This window comes from Pyxicephalus adspersus, chromosome 8, assembly GCF_032062135.1.
Source record: "Pyxicephalus adspersus chromosome 8, UCB_Pads_2.0, whole genome shotgun sequence".
Taxonomy (NCBI): domain Eukaryota; kingdom Metazoa; phylum Chordata; class Amphibia; order Anura; family Pyxicephalidae; genus Pyxicephalus; species Pyxicephalus adspersus.
The window spans coordinates 58,621,330-58,637,204 of NC_092865.1; the positions used below are offsets into that span (position 1 = coordinate 58,621,330).

The following is a 15,875-nucleotide window of genomic DNA, read 5'->3' on the forward strand; positions in this document are numbered from 1 at the left end:
GGGGGGGGGGGGGGGGGTTAAAATGGCTGTCAAGTTTTTCTCATTTAGGAGATTTTCCTAAGCTTCCTCTCCTGTGTGATAAGAAATCTTTCCAATGTGAAAAAGTCCCCCTTTATTCCTGTCGTCGTGGAAAGGATTCTTGAATAACAAAAGGGCAACTAAAGCACCCCTTGATTCCCATGATTCTTTCCTATCACACAAGGACAAGCTTAATATAATACAGTTTGAAAAATTAACCCCCACAATATAAAGTACAAAACAGTTTTATTCCATATGAAAAGAGGAAAAAAACACATTTTGAAGGTTACAAAAATTAACCAGGCTGTTGCCCTGGATGTAAAGGCCTAAGTGGACTTCAAGCTGAAATTTAGCTCTTTTAAACTGTGATGTTGCACAGTGTACTTTTGATTGAGGACCAATAGAACAGCTCTGCTCCTGGTAAATTCACTTTAAATTCCAAACATTTTATCAGATCAGGGTTTGGATCGGAAGTGAAAATCAACCTGTGGGTGCTAGGCCCAACTGCAACCCAGATAAAGACAGTAAGAAAATATTCAAGTTCTTTCTAAAACTGAAACAAAAGTTCTGTGTGTTTGTAGAGTTAAAAAAGGGACAATTTAACTTTCTAATAGGCATTTTGTTTAAACTAAGTCAAGGTGAGCTTATTCAGTTTTTTTTATATTTCTCTTTTAGCAGTGTACAAGGATCAAGGGCTGTGGATATGCTTTAGCAGAAAGACTGTAGACAAGTTAAGATAATGATGAAGGTGTTTCAGATGTTTTCAGTTCTATTGCTTGTTTTAGGTAGTGGTTCTCAATCAGAGTTCAGTGGAATCCTAGGTATTCCAGAGGTTGCTGTGGGTTCCTTGAATTTGTACTTAATTTGTGCTTCCTAGGTCAAATTAGGTGACACCAATGATCTTTTTGGCTATCTGTAAGGGTGACATTCTTCCCAATGGCCACCATGCTACTATACTGTGTTCGGTGTGTACAGTAATTATAGCAGGGGTTCCCAGAAGACCTGAAAGTTATTTTAAGTATTTGCTCATGTTAAAAAAGTTTAGAAAAGCTGGTAAAGGGGCCCATGAAGCCCTTGATCCCAAGGCAATAGAATATACACTGATTTTATGCTTAGATTGGTGATAATATGTGTTGCACTTCATGTGCAGCATAATGATTTTGCCATACTGTCCTCTTAAAATTATTATTCTGCATCTCACTACCTACCATCCACAGCAGGAATACCCTTTACAGCCATTTTTATAACACATTTAATTCTAAAAGAATAGTAGTTGTTATATCAGAATTACTATTTGTAAAATAATATTGTTTGTGATTTTTTAGGGGTTTTGTTATACCCAAAGAAGTAATTAGGTGCAAAAGAGAGAAACAGATAGACATAAATATGTTGCAGGTATCAATGATTTCTAGTGATATCCCTGTCCCTGACCCTGAGTTTACCTCGAGTGGTGATCTTACAGCTTATCAAAAAGTAATAAATGTCTGTAAATTGTTACCTGAATGGGTAAGCAACTTGGATGTCAATGCGGCGGTCGCTCTGGGTTCTGTTGGCGCAGTCCACGCTGACTCTTAGTTCTCCGGAGTAACCACCACATGTTGCAAATGCAAAGATTGCAAAAAGCTGAGGAAGGAAGGGACATCATTAATCATAGACATTTAAGAAATAAGCAAACGGCTTTTTCATTTTTCTTTTAAAGTTTACATTTTTTATTGGGATAGTAACATAGTAAACAAACCAAAGCATTACAAACAACAATATAAAAAAGAAAGAAAAGGAACATACTGAAGAACAGTTGCATTGTTGTGTTAAACTGTCCATAAACAATATAGAAAGGACAAAAGGAAAAAGAAAAAGGAGTGATACAATGGCACATCAATCAAGTCTTAATACTACAGTTGACATCTCACTAATATAAACAGCATTGTCATAAAATCACCTAAATGTTGGCGGTAGATACTTTTCCCAATATTTCCAGTTATCATGAAATTTATAATAGGTAAATTTACTATAGGCTAATTTCCGTTCGTAATGTTAGTTTTAATTAATTTTCTGTATTACTTCGGACATGTTTGTTGGATCAGTACGATTCCGTACATTTACTATAGACATTTGGGCTGCAATAAGAATATGGTTAATTATAAATCTATATGTATATAGGAATCTATGGATTCCCAGATTAAGTAATGCTAATGCAGCATCAGGACTAATTATACATCCTGTTTCAGAAGATAGAATAAGATAGAATAAAAATAGAACTCCAAAAACTATGTAAATTATTGCATTCCCAAAACATATGTACATAGGTATCTATAGCACCACATTTCCTCCAATGGTGGATAACATTCTGACGAAACAAAAGCTTTTGATAGCTTTTCCACTTTTGGAAAGAAATTGGCAAATTTTTAAATCCTGGGCCAGACCTATTCCAGGTTTGCCACATCACCCATGATAGTCTATGTTCTTCAGTCTCGGAGAGCTTAAATAAATCAGGCCAATGAAAGAATGTAAATAAAAACAAGCCAGATGCTAGCAGAGATAGCATCTCTCATCAATACCAAACAGGTTTACTGTATTACCACCAATAATAGCGTCAGCCTGTGTCACATACATTGCTAATACGCTTCCTTTATATGATCATAGTGACAAAACATCAATATCATGAATGGGTGATATCACCAGACCTTTCATATGTGTCTCCTTGTCAAGTAATGGCAAGATCTTTATAGAGGACAAGACAGCAGACCTGGTGTTTGTTCAATAAATGCAGAACAGTCATAACTTATTCAAGAGTAAATCTGTTTCCGATGCTTGCTTCCTCAAATATATTAACTCAACATATACATGAAGTTACTGCAGTAAATCAACACTTATTGAACTCGCGTCTTGGGAGCAATAAAGCATTAATACAATCCCATTGCTAAAGATAAACATACATCCTCCATTGATGTTCTAAAATTACTTTTTAGTATACTGAGGGCCAATTGAAACCTTCTTGATCAGCCCAAATATGTCACATTTTCTACATTAGACACTACATGTTAAAATTGGAAGCATTCCAAAGCCTTTCCTGACTATTTTAGCTGGCTGTCTCCAAATTGCAAATGTTGGTAAGAAGCAACCATACTTCACGCATCCAGTGTTACATTAGTGTTACATTAGGACACTTTATTGACCCAAGTGTTCACAAAGTTTTGCTTCAATTTTCTCTTCCAACATGTTTTACCTGCAAACAGGCCTAATTGCTTTCATTATAATGATCACTGAAAATGCAATGCCCTTGTGACTTCAGGATAAGACTTTGGAGCTGTTCATTTTGTTACAAATGTGGGTTTATTACTTACCAAGGTGATTTAATCTCTCATCCATTTTTTTACTTTTGCTTGTGTATTATTAGAAAGATTTCCCTTTATGTTCTGCTCTGAATACACAATTATAAATTGTGCCACTTATTAAAAAGGCCACTTAGACCACTATCACTAGAACCAGTGTATTTATTGAATATACTCCTTTATTCCTGCTCTGGTGGCAACTCATAGGGGAGCACCATCATCAATAAGAACACGATGGGTATCCTGCCCCTCACCACTAACCAAAAAAAATGAAATTAAAAATTGTGGGCTTTACATACACCATTACCCCATTAGCTAAGGATTCTTTCCATGCTCAGGACATTCCTTTGAAATCTAAAGCACCTGTGTTGGCCCTTCAATGGCCTATACAAAGAAGTATGATGAATGTAGGTAAACATCAGGTGAGTATCTGGTGTGTGTACAGTATCAGTTGTCCATCGTCCAAACGACCGTCCTGTCAGATCCATGGACAATGGATGACTAACGATCCTAATGCAAGAGAAGGAGGAGAGCGCGCAGCAGGGTGCCGCTCCATCGTTCTCCCCCTTCCCTCTGCATAGAGCAGAATGGTGCTGTATGTACACCACCCGTTCATGCATCGTGCAGTGCTAGTTGTTAGAAAGGATCGTGAAAGATCCTTTCCAACGACTATTATTGCACCTGTGTATGCGGCTTTAGGGCTGAATTGTGACCTTGAGATAGGCTGAGATGATGAACAACACAGATATCTCTGCAGGGCTTTGAGGGAACATTCATTAAAAAACCATATGGTCAGCCAAAAAAGATAGTACCACCCAACAGAGGAGAGAAGAACATACAAAGTATTATAGTCATCCTTCATGTCATTGGCGTGACAGGGGTGGAAGTATGTACATCCAGATGATACAACATCCAAACACAAAGAACATAACGGCCAGGGTAGTGATGAATATAAAACACTGTAAATTGGTATCTCCCCTCCTATATCCTTCCAAAGCCGATTATCAGGGTAAAAAGGCTGAGAACTTGCCCAGGGTTCCTACTTTCTTGTTGCACAGCATTGAGATTTGTAATGTTGTGTATTTTGGGCCCCCACATTATATCTGCCAAAGACCCCATTTTCTCTGAAACCACCCCTACATCTAACATAGTATAATTTGTATTACTTTAGCATAGGGGCATTGACATTTTTGCAGTTAATCTCCTACCAGAAGAAACAATATTCTATAATATCCGTCCAGTCTCCAGCTCTTTGTAAAGAGATTCCAAATTACTTATTAAAAATACATGAAACAATTCAAAGCTTTTTTAAGGTCCTCTTTAAAAGCTAACACTAACTGCATTAACGCTAATGGACTATTGATGTATTTCAACAGCTACATTTATTTAGATGAATGATATTCTGTAACGAAACATTTTTAAAGCTGTACTCCAGCAGTCCCTTTAGTCTCACATAGTTGTACATTCTGATTTACTTATAGTGTAATTGGTTACCCTGATATTACAGCACACACTCACTGATAGACCCAAATTCATTTCCTGGCTTGGGAACATCCAGCATCATCTAGCCTTTTCCTCCTGAGATAAACTGTCCATGTCCCTGACCTTTTTGTTCATTGCATTTAAGTCCTTTCAATCTTGGAGGCTCAGCATCACGTGTTGGCATTAGCTTGGGTGGTCATCCACTCTTTAAGACATTTTAATATTTGCATAACTTCCCTGATAGCCAGCCAACTGGGATCTCTTGAGAGGTGACAGGGTATGGTGATGTTTACAGGAAGCCATGAAAATAACTTTGCCATCTTCTTTAATCAGCCATGTCCTATTTGTGAATGTGTTTAAATGCTAAAGCATGGCAGCAAAGCATGGGAACAAATGTTCCTGTGATGGGCTGCATTGCCTGGTCCTCTTGCTATTGCAGTTGTGCAAGTCAGAGGTCTGCAGGGGAGGTTCTTAATTATGTGTTTCATTGCAGGGGTGCGTTGTAATTAATGCTGCAGGTCCAGCTCTAACTATGGGGGTCCCTGCTGTCTGAGGAGGGCCCGGGGTCCTAGTGCAGTGGAACACTTTGTACCTCCCTATGTCGACCTCTTGTACCCAATAAAAGATTATCCCTCATCAGTGGAAAAGAAAAAGGAGATTCAGAGGTTTTGAATGAAACTGGATCCAATATTTAGGAGTGCCTTTAGCCGCCCTCCAAATGACCACTGTCTAGCCAATTACAAATTCGTTAGGAAGATATTTTTACCATTGGTTTCTTCTCTCTGGCCCCCAGAGTGGAGCACAATGGACAGAGCTCTGATAGTAGAATGCATTAGATGAGGTCCACTGTCAAAGCTGAAGGCAGAAGAAGATCTCTCCTGCCATCTCCCTTTTCAATAATGTGTTGCCGGTCAAGTTACACTCACAAGGGCCATGCCAAGTGAGGTGGGGGGGGGGGGGGGGGGGGAGCCATGGTTCCTAAAATGAATGTAGGATTCTGATGTAAAGGGGGACTCTAATTTGAGGATGGGTAAAAGGGGGATTCCTATGTGAAGGGGGACTCTAAAGGAAAGTTGGGGACACTGAATTTAGCATCACAAATCTAAAAAGGAGATTAAAAAGTTCTGATTTAGAGTCCAATGTAAGGGGGGGCTCTGATGTAATAAGGGGCTCATACTGGGCAGGGTGGTTCCTGATACTAGAAAGCTTGTCCTAAAAGATAGGGGCCTTGACAAAAATTAGCACTGCTGCTCATAGATTTGTACTTGGAATGGAACATTTTGCTCATCAGATCTTTGTCCTCACACAAGTGGTTGTGCTGTGTTATGGGGCTGTCTATGACAGAACCATGTGTTTGTGCTGTGTGCAACAATGTGACTGTTGTGAGTGACTATGTGACTGCGATGTTTGTGTCTATGCAACTTTGTTATGCGTGGCTGTGTTTTATTTGACTATGTGACTGTGTCAATTGCAGCTATGTGACAGGGAGGCCCGCAGCTGGGAACTAGGCGTAGGGACTGCATGACAGGGTGTAAGGGCTGCCCAATAAGGGGGGGAAAGGGATAATGGGTGAGATGAGTGGTTAAGGAGGGGTTAGTTAATGGGCCGGGTAGGAAGTTTAGGTGGGAGTAGAATAGGAAAGGTAAATTAAGGGATAAATGGAAGTTAGGGACAACTTTTCTGGGAGAAAAGTTTTGGCTGTGTTTTGTGTTACTATGTGGCTGTGTAGGGTACGACTATATAACTGTGTTATGGAATTAGAAAGTAAGCCTAACAGGAACAGTGACTATTTCAGACAGTTTTTCTCTGTATAGAGCTTTAGTATATTCTATAGTATAGATAGAGTTTTATCACAACTAGCAGATTAATAATCCCAGACCCATTTTACAACACATTTTATACATCCAAATGTTGTACAATTGTTAACATCTCTTTTCACACCAAAACTCTTACTCTAATACCAAAACTTATAGCAACAATAGCATTCTCATTATTCCACAGCCAACAATTAATATTTTTTTCAGTATACACACCACAAACAAACATCCTGGGGGCTAATTAGCCCAGGTTACACTTTCTGGGTAATTGTACTGTCGGCCGCCTCTGTGCGCCAGTGAGCGAGCCGCAGACATATGGCAGATGCTGAACAATATCTAGTAATGGTCCAGTCATTTATCTCTGAGTGATTTAACAACACTTCTGCACCGTTATTAATTATGGATGAAGACTACAGCTCTCTCCGTATAAATATTCAGTGTAACACCGAGCACTTAAACATTTAAAAAAAAAGAATTGAAAACCAAGGAAACCACTGGCTTTTCAGGTGCTGTAAATAATAGATTGGATCAAATCGTGATTTTCTAAGCAAAGGTTTTTTTCAATTCCACCCAAATTTGAGGTTGAAGTAAAACAACACATTCAACAAAAGAAATCAGGCCGAAAGACAAAAACAAAAGGAAAATAAAGTTATAGTTCGAACTATCTATCTATCTATCTATCTATCTATCTATCTATCTATCTATCTATCTATCTATCTAGCTATCTATCCATCTATCAATCTATTTATCTCTTCTTGTTCTTATCATAGAATACAGAATGACTATGTCTCAGATATCTACAAATACAAGAGGTTAAGTAGATTAGCAACTACAAGTTCTGTGAAATACAAGTTATTAAATTACATACTATATACAATGTTTACAGTTTTGATCATAGAGTAAAAACTGATCAGAAAAGGATCACACCGATGTATGTGACCAGCATTAATATTTATTGCAATATATGTGAACTAACGACACTTATCCTGATGCTCTTGCAAATCTTAATAACTATGGAACGGGTTTCCTCTGCTTGAGAAATCACTAAAGCCAGGGACATGAAAAAATAAACTAATGGCTCATAGCACTGCACACCTGGCAATATTTACTACCTTAAATAAGCTACATTTATTTTTCAAAGATCCTCAAATTTGCCTTCTAAAAAATTGTTTGCTATCAATATGAACTAAAAAAAAGTTCATTTCTGTTTGCCTTTAATGTTGGTTTTACAAATCTTGCTTTGAAATTTTAGTTAGTATGCAAAGGATCGTTTGAATTAAATATAACGAAGGAGAGGTAGTTATTGAAATTACAGTTAGGAAATGTTAGCAATAATTCAGCAAATATACACGTGGATTAAACTGACGTTTTGCAACTTCCCAAAGCTTTTTTTATAGGTGCCATACATAGTCTGGACAGATTATTTGTGTATTTATTTATTTGTTATATAGGGCTGACAAATCTGAAGTGTTCCACATTGCACAGAGAACTATTCCTATTAGTCTCCGCTGAAAAGAGATTATACTTTTATGGCCTTATCAAAATCATTCAGACAGATACACACTCACAGACCAGTTTAGGTAGCAAACATTTTTTATACCGAAAAATTTTTGAACTGTTGGTGGCAACCATAAAAGCCAGAGGATAACATAGAAACATTAAGTTGGCCTAGATTTCCCCTTATTGGATAATTTTAGAAATGATCAGCAATAAAATGCCTTTTACAAGGATGAAGGAAATCTGACTGCATATAAAAAAACTTAAACTAGTAGAGATATGAACCCATATTTATTTAATCAAAAAGAACTGTCCTTTTCAGGCACCACTTACTAAACCATTTTCTAAAATCCTCATATCACTCATAAAACCATATTTGTTGGCATTCGAATACATCAAATGTGCAACACATTTTGTGAAACAATTGGATGAGTGCATGAAACTGTATCAAAATAATCCCGCTTGCATTTTGACACGTTTCGCAGATTTCGCTTCCTCAGGAAAATTGTAGAACATGAAAAAATATTAGTTATATCATCCAAATGAAGCCAAATAGGAATACCCATTCCTTGAGCTCATTAGCAGTAGGACTTAGGATCAAAGTCACAAAGTATGGGGCAGCATGGTGGTTCAGTGGTTAGCACTTTGCAGCGCTTTATTTACATGGAGTTTGTAGATTCTTCCTGTGTTTGCGTGGGTTTCCACCAGTAGTCTTTTATTATTCTGTCATATATTTTATCTAATCTTCATGTCATTATTCCTTTCCATTTCTTCCGCCACTGTGTATGTCTGCTCCCTAATGCTGGAGACATGGAGCCATGTACAAAGGTTCCATGACATTTCAATTATTTTAAAGGTTCCTCTAGGCCATATTCCATATTCCAGAAATTCCATATAGATCTTTATAAATAGTTTGTTGATTGGAGTAATAAGCATAGATATAACTTCACCAATGATTTGCTGATCATTCTCTATTCAGGCACAGTCTTGACTAAGATTCTTTACTTTGACTTTCACTGATGTAAAGTAAATGATCAGAAGATTGCTATGATGCCTGGTAGCAGTAACTGGATTTCAAAATTAGCTCAACAGGTCTACCGTTTTTTGTAGAAAGGATAATTTCCCTTATCATATATATTTTATATATATTTTAATGTACATATTTTAACTGGTTATTTAGCATTTTCCTTCCATTTTAAGCTTTCCAAAGACATTACATGGCTGTTTCACATGGAGACAGGATCTATCACCCTCAGGGCAGCTTCAGAGTGCTTCTGAGAGCTATATAAACCTTTAAAATTGTAAAAATGTAAAAAAATCAACAGTGATTTAGAAACAGAGAGGGAAAGAGCAGAGTATAACAAAAGTCATTGCTGTGGTTGTCTTATTAGGAAGCAACAGCTTCTTACCATTGATATCTTCAGTCACTGACTTAGGGCAGGTTCAAACCAGCATTGGGAACAGCGTTTCCTGGGTGGTTGGCACCTTACCGCCTGCCAATCGGTGACCCCCACAGCTACACCAATTCTTAATGCACCATTCTTTTATTATTTTATATCAGGTGGCAGCAAGGGTACTAAACTGCCCGTGAGATGCTATTGCTCAGATCCAGCAATAGGAACAGCAGCTCCTGGTGGTTTGGGATTTGCCAGCCACAGGGCAGCCCAAACAGATGCATTGATTCCTAATGCACCATTCTCTGAGTATTTTGAAGCAGGCAGCAGTGAGGATACTGAAACACTTCCTACCACCCAATGGTAGCATCTCAATCATAAGATTGGTTCGCCATCATATATAGTAGGAACAGCGGTTCCTGGGTGGGTCCTGGTGGCTAGCACCTTGCCAGCCACTTAGCATATAAAATATTTTACAGCCAGTGACAGAGAGGTTTCTGAACCACTCATGATCACACATCTATTCCCTATAGAAAGCTCTATTCTCTATAGAAAGCTGCCGGTGAGATGTTACATAAAGTGACTCAACCATAAGCAAAGTTATCAATGCAGTGGGAACCAGTGGTGGGAATAGCAGTTCGTTGGTGGCTCCTTGTGAGTGGCACCTTGAAAATTGTTAGGCAGACCCAAGGCTGCTGATTCTTAATGTACAATATTTAAATATTTTACAACAGGCAGCAGAAAGGATACTGAACTGCATAGTACAATGCCATCCATTCTTAATAGGAAGCAGCCAGAGAAATGATACATGTATCCTTTCAACCATGAGCACGGTTAACAGTACAGTGGAAACCAGCAGTGGGAACAGCAGATTTTGGGTGGCTCCTCATGGGTAGCACCTTCTTCACACTGAACTGCTCACTACAACCCCATTTATTCCTTATAGGAAGTTGCCAGTGAGTCACTACTTGTAGCATCCCAGCCATGAGCACAATTCATAAATGTAAGTAAGTGCTATTTACAACCACAACCTCACAACCTGCCAGACCAAACCCCTAAGACCATGACTTAATCCAACCAAACATGACTCTTGGTACCTTAATGTATGACAGGTTTAGCTTCTACTGATTCAGTATCTAAAACAACACAATGAAGTCACAGGGATGGGAACAGGTACCATCATTTTTTATGACGTTAGATGCTGAACTGAAAACAAATACTCTCCTAGTGCAAAGAAAACATGTTTAAATGTTAATTGCTCCTTTTACCAATTTCATCAAATTCATGTTTAAAACATAACTATCTTTTTCAAGAACTTCTTCAATGCTTAAAAAAAACAACAATGCTTTTGCTGTCGGACACGAACAGATCCATATATTTAACTTGAGATCATAACAGACCAAAGGCACTTTGCAGGTTGGAATACATGGGTGAATGAATTATGTGCATTCACACCAACAGCTAAGCTGGCTCTGTTCTCTTATCCCAATACATCTCACTTTAGGATTATTCATTTGGGTAACTCAATGCAAAGCCCAGAGATCTGTAAGAGCTAATCAGAATTCTTCTTTCAGTTTATTGACCTCCATAGCCTGAAATTGGTTTCGTTCCAATTGATTGTGACTGTTTGCAAATTATTTTTGCTCATTTAAGAGTGTAAATTACAAAGGGATTTTAGTCTTATCTCCAGCTAACCACCTCACATCAATCAAATATGTGTACATTTGTCTGGAGGTCTAAGGCTATGTTCACACGGCTAATCACTATCTCTGAAAATGATCTTTTGTGATTGCTGAACGACATTTCCACAACACTGTTCTGTTCTATGGGGAGGGAAAGAAAAAGAATGAGCGAGTGGCACCTTCCTATTCTTTTCTCCATAGGAGTGAATGTCCCACATTGGTTGTTCACGAATCTGCCATGGAGGGTTGATAAACAATGTTGGAGAATTACTGTACCCATGTCAGATTTGCCACCAAGATCTGTACATAGCCTTGGATATCATATTCTCTATGCCATTTTTACCGGAAGGGTTGCGCTGGACGTTGCAGGTTCAGTTCTCTTTTCTCTGCCTTTTTAAACAAGCCAAAATAAGCCGGATGTTCAGTCTCATTTATTGCACACTGAGCACATTTGAAGACAGATGTTTGGGGGTTTTTTTTCACCCATTGTACTTGAAGGAAGAGAAACGGCTGGACGCATTTAGGCAAAACAGCATTATTTAAGACTTGCCCTTTTGCAGAATAAAAAGATCACTGAACCGTACATGTTTCTCTTGTCAGTTGAATTAGATAAATATCTGCGATGACTATGATGAAGGGATAATGAACCCTAAAAAAAGACTGTGTCAGAATGTAGACAGAGCTAAAATTGAGTTTTATGTGCAAACAATGAGCCTTCATTAATACTGGGAGTAGGGACGAGCAAAATATAAGTTTTTAAAAAGCTTTTTATGAAAAACAGTGTTTTTGCATTCTCACCAAACAAAAAGGAGCCAATCATATAACTTACGGTACCTATAGGGAATGCCTTCAACTAATAGGAAAATTCCCATGGCCTTTTAGAGAAGCCCAGTTACCAATTAGCAGGGAAGAAATGGGTGGAGACTGAACACTCTTTGGGCTTTAGTGACTTGTGTACTCCAGCAAAGCCCTTTCCTTTACTTACCCTTTGCTCCAATTACTTTTTGAGTTCCTCTGACCCTGTGCACCACTGACTCTTTGTGCCGCAATGACCCTATTTTTTACTCACCTTGTTTGCTCCAATGACCCCTGACTTGCAAGTTGCCACCTGTGCAACAGTGACCCTTTGTGCTCCAGTGACCCTATTCTTCAGTGACCCTGTGTGCTCCAATGAACCCTGTTCTTTAAGTTACTACCTGTGCAACAGTGACCCTTAGTGCTCCAATGAACCCTGTTCTTTAAGTTACTATTGGTGCAACAGTGACCCTTTGTGCTCCAGTGACAATATTCTTCATTGACCTTGTGTGTTCCAGTGACCCTTTTCTTTATCATATTTGTGCTTCAGTGATTTTTGAACCCCAGTGACCCTTTGTGCTTCATTTACCCTATGTTTAAATAACCATTTGTGTTCCATTGACCCTGAGCACCACTGTCTCTGTGCTCCAGTAACCCTAATCTTCAGTAATCTTGTGTTTTCCAATTACCCTGATCTTTAGCAATCTCCTATGTACCAGTGACCCTTTGTACTCTAGTAACCCTTATACACATCCGTCACCCTGTGCTTTAATGTCTCCTTGTGCTCTACTGACTTCCATGTCATTCCATGCTTGAGTGACTCCGCATGTTTGTAATTCTTTTTTTTGTGATGGTTAACTGGAAGTTGATTTTGAAGAGCTTGTGCCCCATAGCTATGGCAAAATAAACAACAATTTCAGGTGAACAGTAGATGCATTTCCTTAGTGATTGGAAGCTCACAATTTTATAATGCACATATTCTGGGTATGACCACCCACAGATGAAATCTCACAGCAGAAGCTATGCTGAAAATTTTATTTTTTGGTAGCTGGGTGCCCACTATGTAAAAATCCCAGGCTTCTCAAAAAATGGGGTAGCTACTCATGCTACCTAACATTCAAATACAAAAACCTTTCTGAAATAGTGCAAACGTGTGGAGGCTGGAAGTTGGCACTGAGTCCTGCCATTTAAAGTACACCAAAGAACAGTGTGCTCTTTGGGGTTGGGGTTACCACTAGGGTTGGAATGACTATGTTTTTAGTGAGAAGCTGTAAACATATATATTCACATGGAAGTTAAAAGGGGTTATTGATGGGCACTTTTTAAACAACTGCCATTTTCCATAAGTTTTATTACACATTACACATCCATCAGGCCCCAAAACAACTCTTCTGTGACAGATGGAAACCAGAAAGCTCTATTTCCATTCTTAAGAACCCTAATTAAGACAAAAACCTAGTTCAGTCACAGACTCGTTGTGTATCTTTATCTCAGGAAACACCACAATCTGATACCAACAAATACCCTGTCTTACTACCCCCCCCCCCCCCCCCCCCTCCCCGAGGTCAGTGGGGGCCTTACCTCAATATATACATATATATTGATATATACATTTTTAATTTACAATAAATGTATCATATATTAAATTTTTAATGTGTATACTTATGTATATATTCACAGTACATGCTTCAGTTACAGTTATAACATGCATGAATGCTAAATCACCAATTCGTCAGGGTATATAGATGCAAAAAGCTAATAAAATTGGTAACAAAAGTTATATATATATATATATACACTGTTTCACCAATCACTTTTCACATGGACCTGTCACTGATGTTGGGGAACAATTCAGGGCTGGACAGAATTTACACTTTGTAAAGGCTTTCTAATGTTTGCCTGTGGAAGGGGGAACTATCATTTATGAACCAGTCAATGTTGAAATTCATACCTTTCATTTAGCAAACCTTCCCTCCAGAGGTGCAGTGGGGCGGGCACGTGTGGGCATGCCATGCCCTCACTTTTGTTCGGGACCAGTGTATAGGCTCTCCCTGTGCGCTCGCCATGGATAGCCTTCACTATTATCGTGCTCCCTCTTCTTTTTTTTACGACTAAACCCCTGATTGCCTCTTCAGAATTTCTGATGCTTGCAATATTATTAATAATACACAGTACTTATATAGCGCCAACAGAGCTGTAAAAAGTGCATATTCATGCAACTAGCTGTCGTTCAAAGGGGAAATGTCTCTACCATAGTCGTATGTTTTTCAGTCTCAGATCAATTTTTGGGGGGAAGCCAATTAACCTAACTGCATTTTTTTAGAAAGTGGAAGGAAACTGGAGTTCCTAGAGGAAACCCAGGCAAACAGTGTCCTGGCTGAGAGTTAAACCTGGGACCTGGTGCTGCAAAGGCCAGAGTGCTAACCACTGAGCCACCTTGCTGCCCATGCAATAAAGGGCATGCTCTCTTGCTAATTCCTGAGGATGCCTCTTTCTGCCCGATCTTCTCCCAGTTGCTAACTCCAATCTATTACTAAAACTAATGTAGCACATTATAGCCCTATGTTAATTTCAAATAACCTTTCCCTTGCTGCCTAAAGCTTGTGCAAACTTTAAGGCCTGTAATTGAAGATTCTTTACACTTCCCTGTTCCAGCACTCATTCCTGGAATCTTCGCTTTTTTGAAGAACGATTCCAACCTGAAGAATCTTCATAACTAATACAATTCTGGGTGCCCCCACTGCATGCTGCATTCCATTTACCATGCTTTTACATCATAGAAGCATACCCAAAGCTGGAGAGTGCCCAAAAGATAAGGTAGGTATTCTAAACCTTATAAGTCAAGGTATAAGTCAAGGTGGGACTTCTTTCTTTTTTGTTCGAACTGACATCTAAAATATTACTTTTTTCTTGACTGATCTTTTGAGGTAAACTAGCCAAGACAAAGAATTGTGGGATGCCATTTGTGATCTTTTTTTTTTTATAAAATGCAATTTGTTTGGCTTCAGGACATTCTTAGGACTTTCTGGGTCTCCAAACTAGTGCAAGTACACAAATCGATAACACTTTAAAGAAATAATAAGTCTTTCTCTACTTGCTCGTTTATAGTGATTAAAAGTGTTGAAACTATATGTGTATACATATACTATATATATACTATATTGTCCAATTGCTTCCACCAAACACAGCTCTTCTAAAACATTTTACTGTTGGTTAGGGTTTCGGTATAGAAGAACTTTGCTGTATATCTAGTTTTGTCAAGTTCCCCACCCAAAATATCAATGGCAGATGTATGACAGTCAGGCAACTCAATGTTTTAGCTGTTTTTATGGTTTTTCTATAGATGACTACAGGTGGCTGATCTCTCTTAAACAATCTAAATTACTTTGCCCCTCCCCCATGTCTCCAATTGGTCTTTTGAGAACCCCCCAAAAAAGGCACAATGCAACAAATTCTGTGAAAGCACCAGAAATTTACAATGCAGATCGATGTCTAAGGATTTTCATCTCTGTAAAGTCAGAATTGTACAGGGGGTTGTCAAAACCATCATTTTTTTACTACATTTTGTGCAGCAATAACAGTGCGACCAAAAGGAAAATCAGAAAGTGAGTTCAGTTTGCCTTAGTATGACTTCCCTTTAAATCAATGCAACCAGAATCCGTAAAGATCCTTGTAGGGTTGCTGGGAAAGTACCTCCTGATGAGTGTGGTTTTATCTCACAGCATAATGCTCATTTTTGACTGGAGTATTAATTTATTATCATTCTCTAACCTTATGATCTTAAAAAATAGAATAGTTTTAAACAAATCCCAGCAGAACAAATACATATTGTGAACATATTATTGCAATCAATATCAT

General features: G+C 38.4%; 1 protein-coding gene across 2 annotated transcripts in view; it reads right to left on the reverse strand.

Moving 5' to 3' along the window:
* The window catches only part of SYNPR (synaptoporin), a 109,748-nt gene that overhangs the window by 27,890 nt on the left and 65,983 nt on the right, over positions 1 to 15,875 (reverse strand). For both annotated transcript variants that reach the window (XM_072420819.1, XM_072420820.1), the window contains one exon: positions 1,517 to 1,641. In XM_072420819.1, coding sequence (XP_072276920.1) covers positions 1,517 to 1,641 — 125 coding nt within the window. The remainder of the gene's footprint in view (positions 1 to 1,516; positions 1,642 to 15,875) is intronic.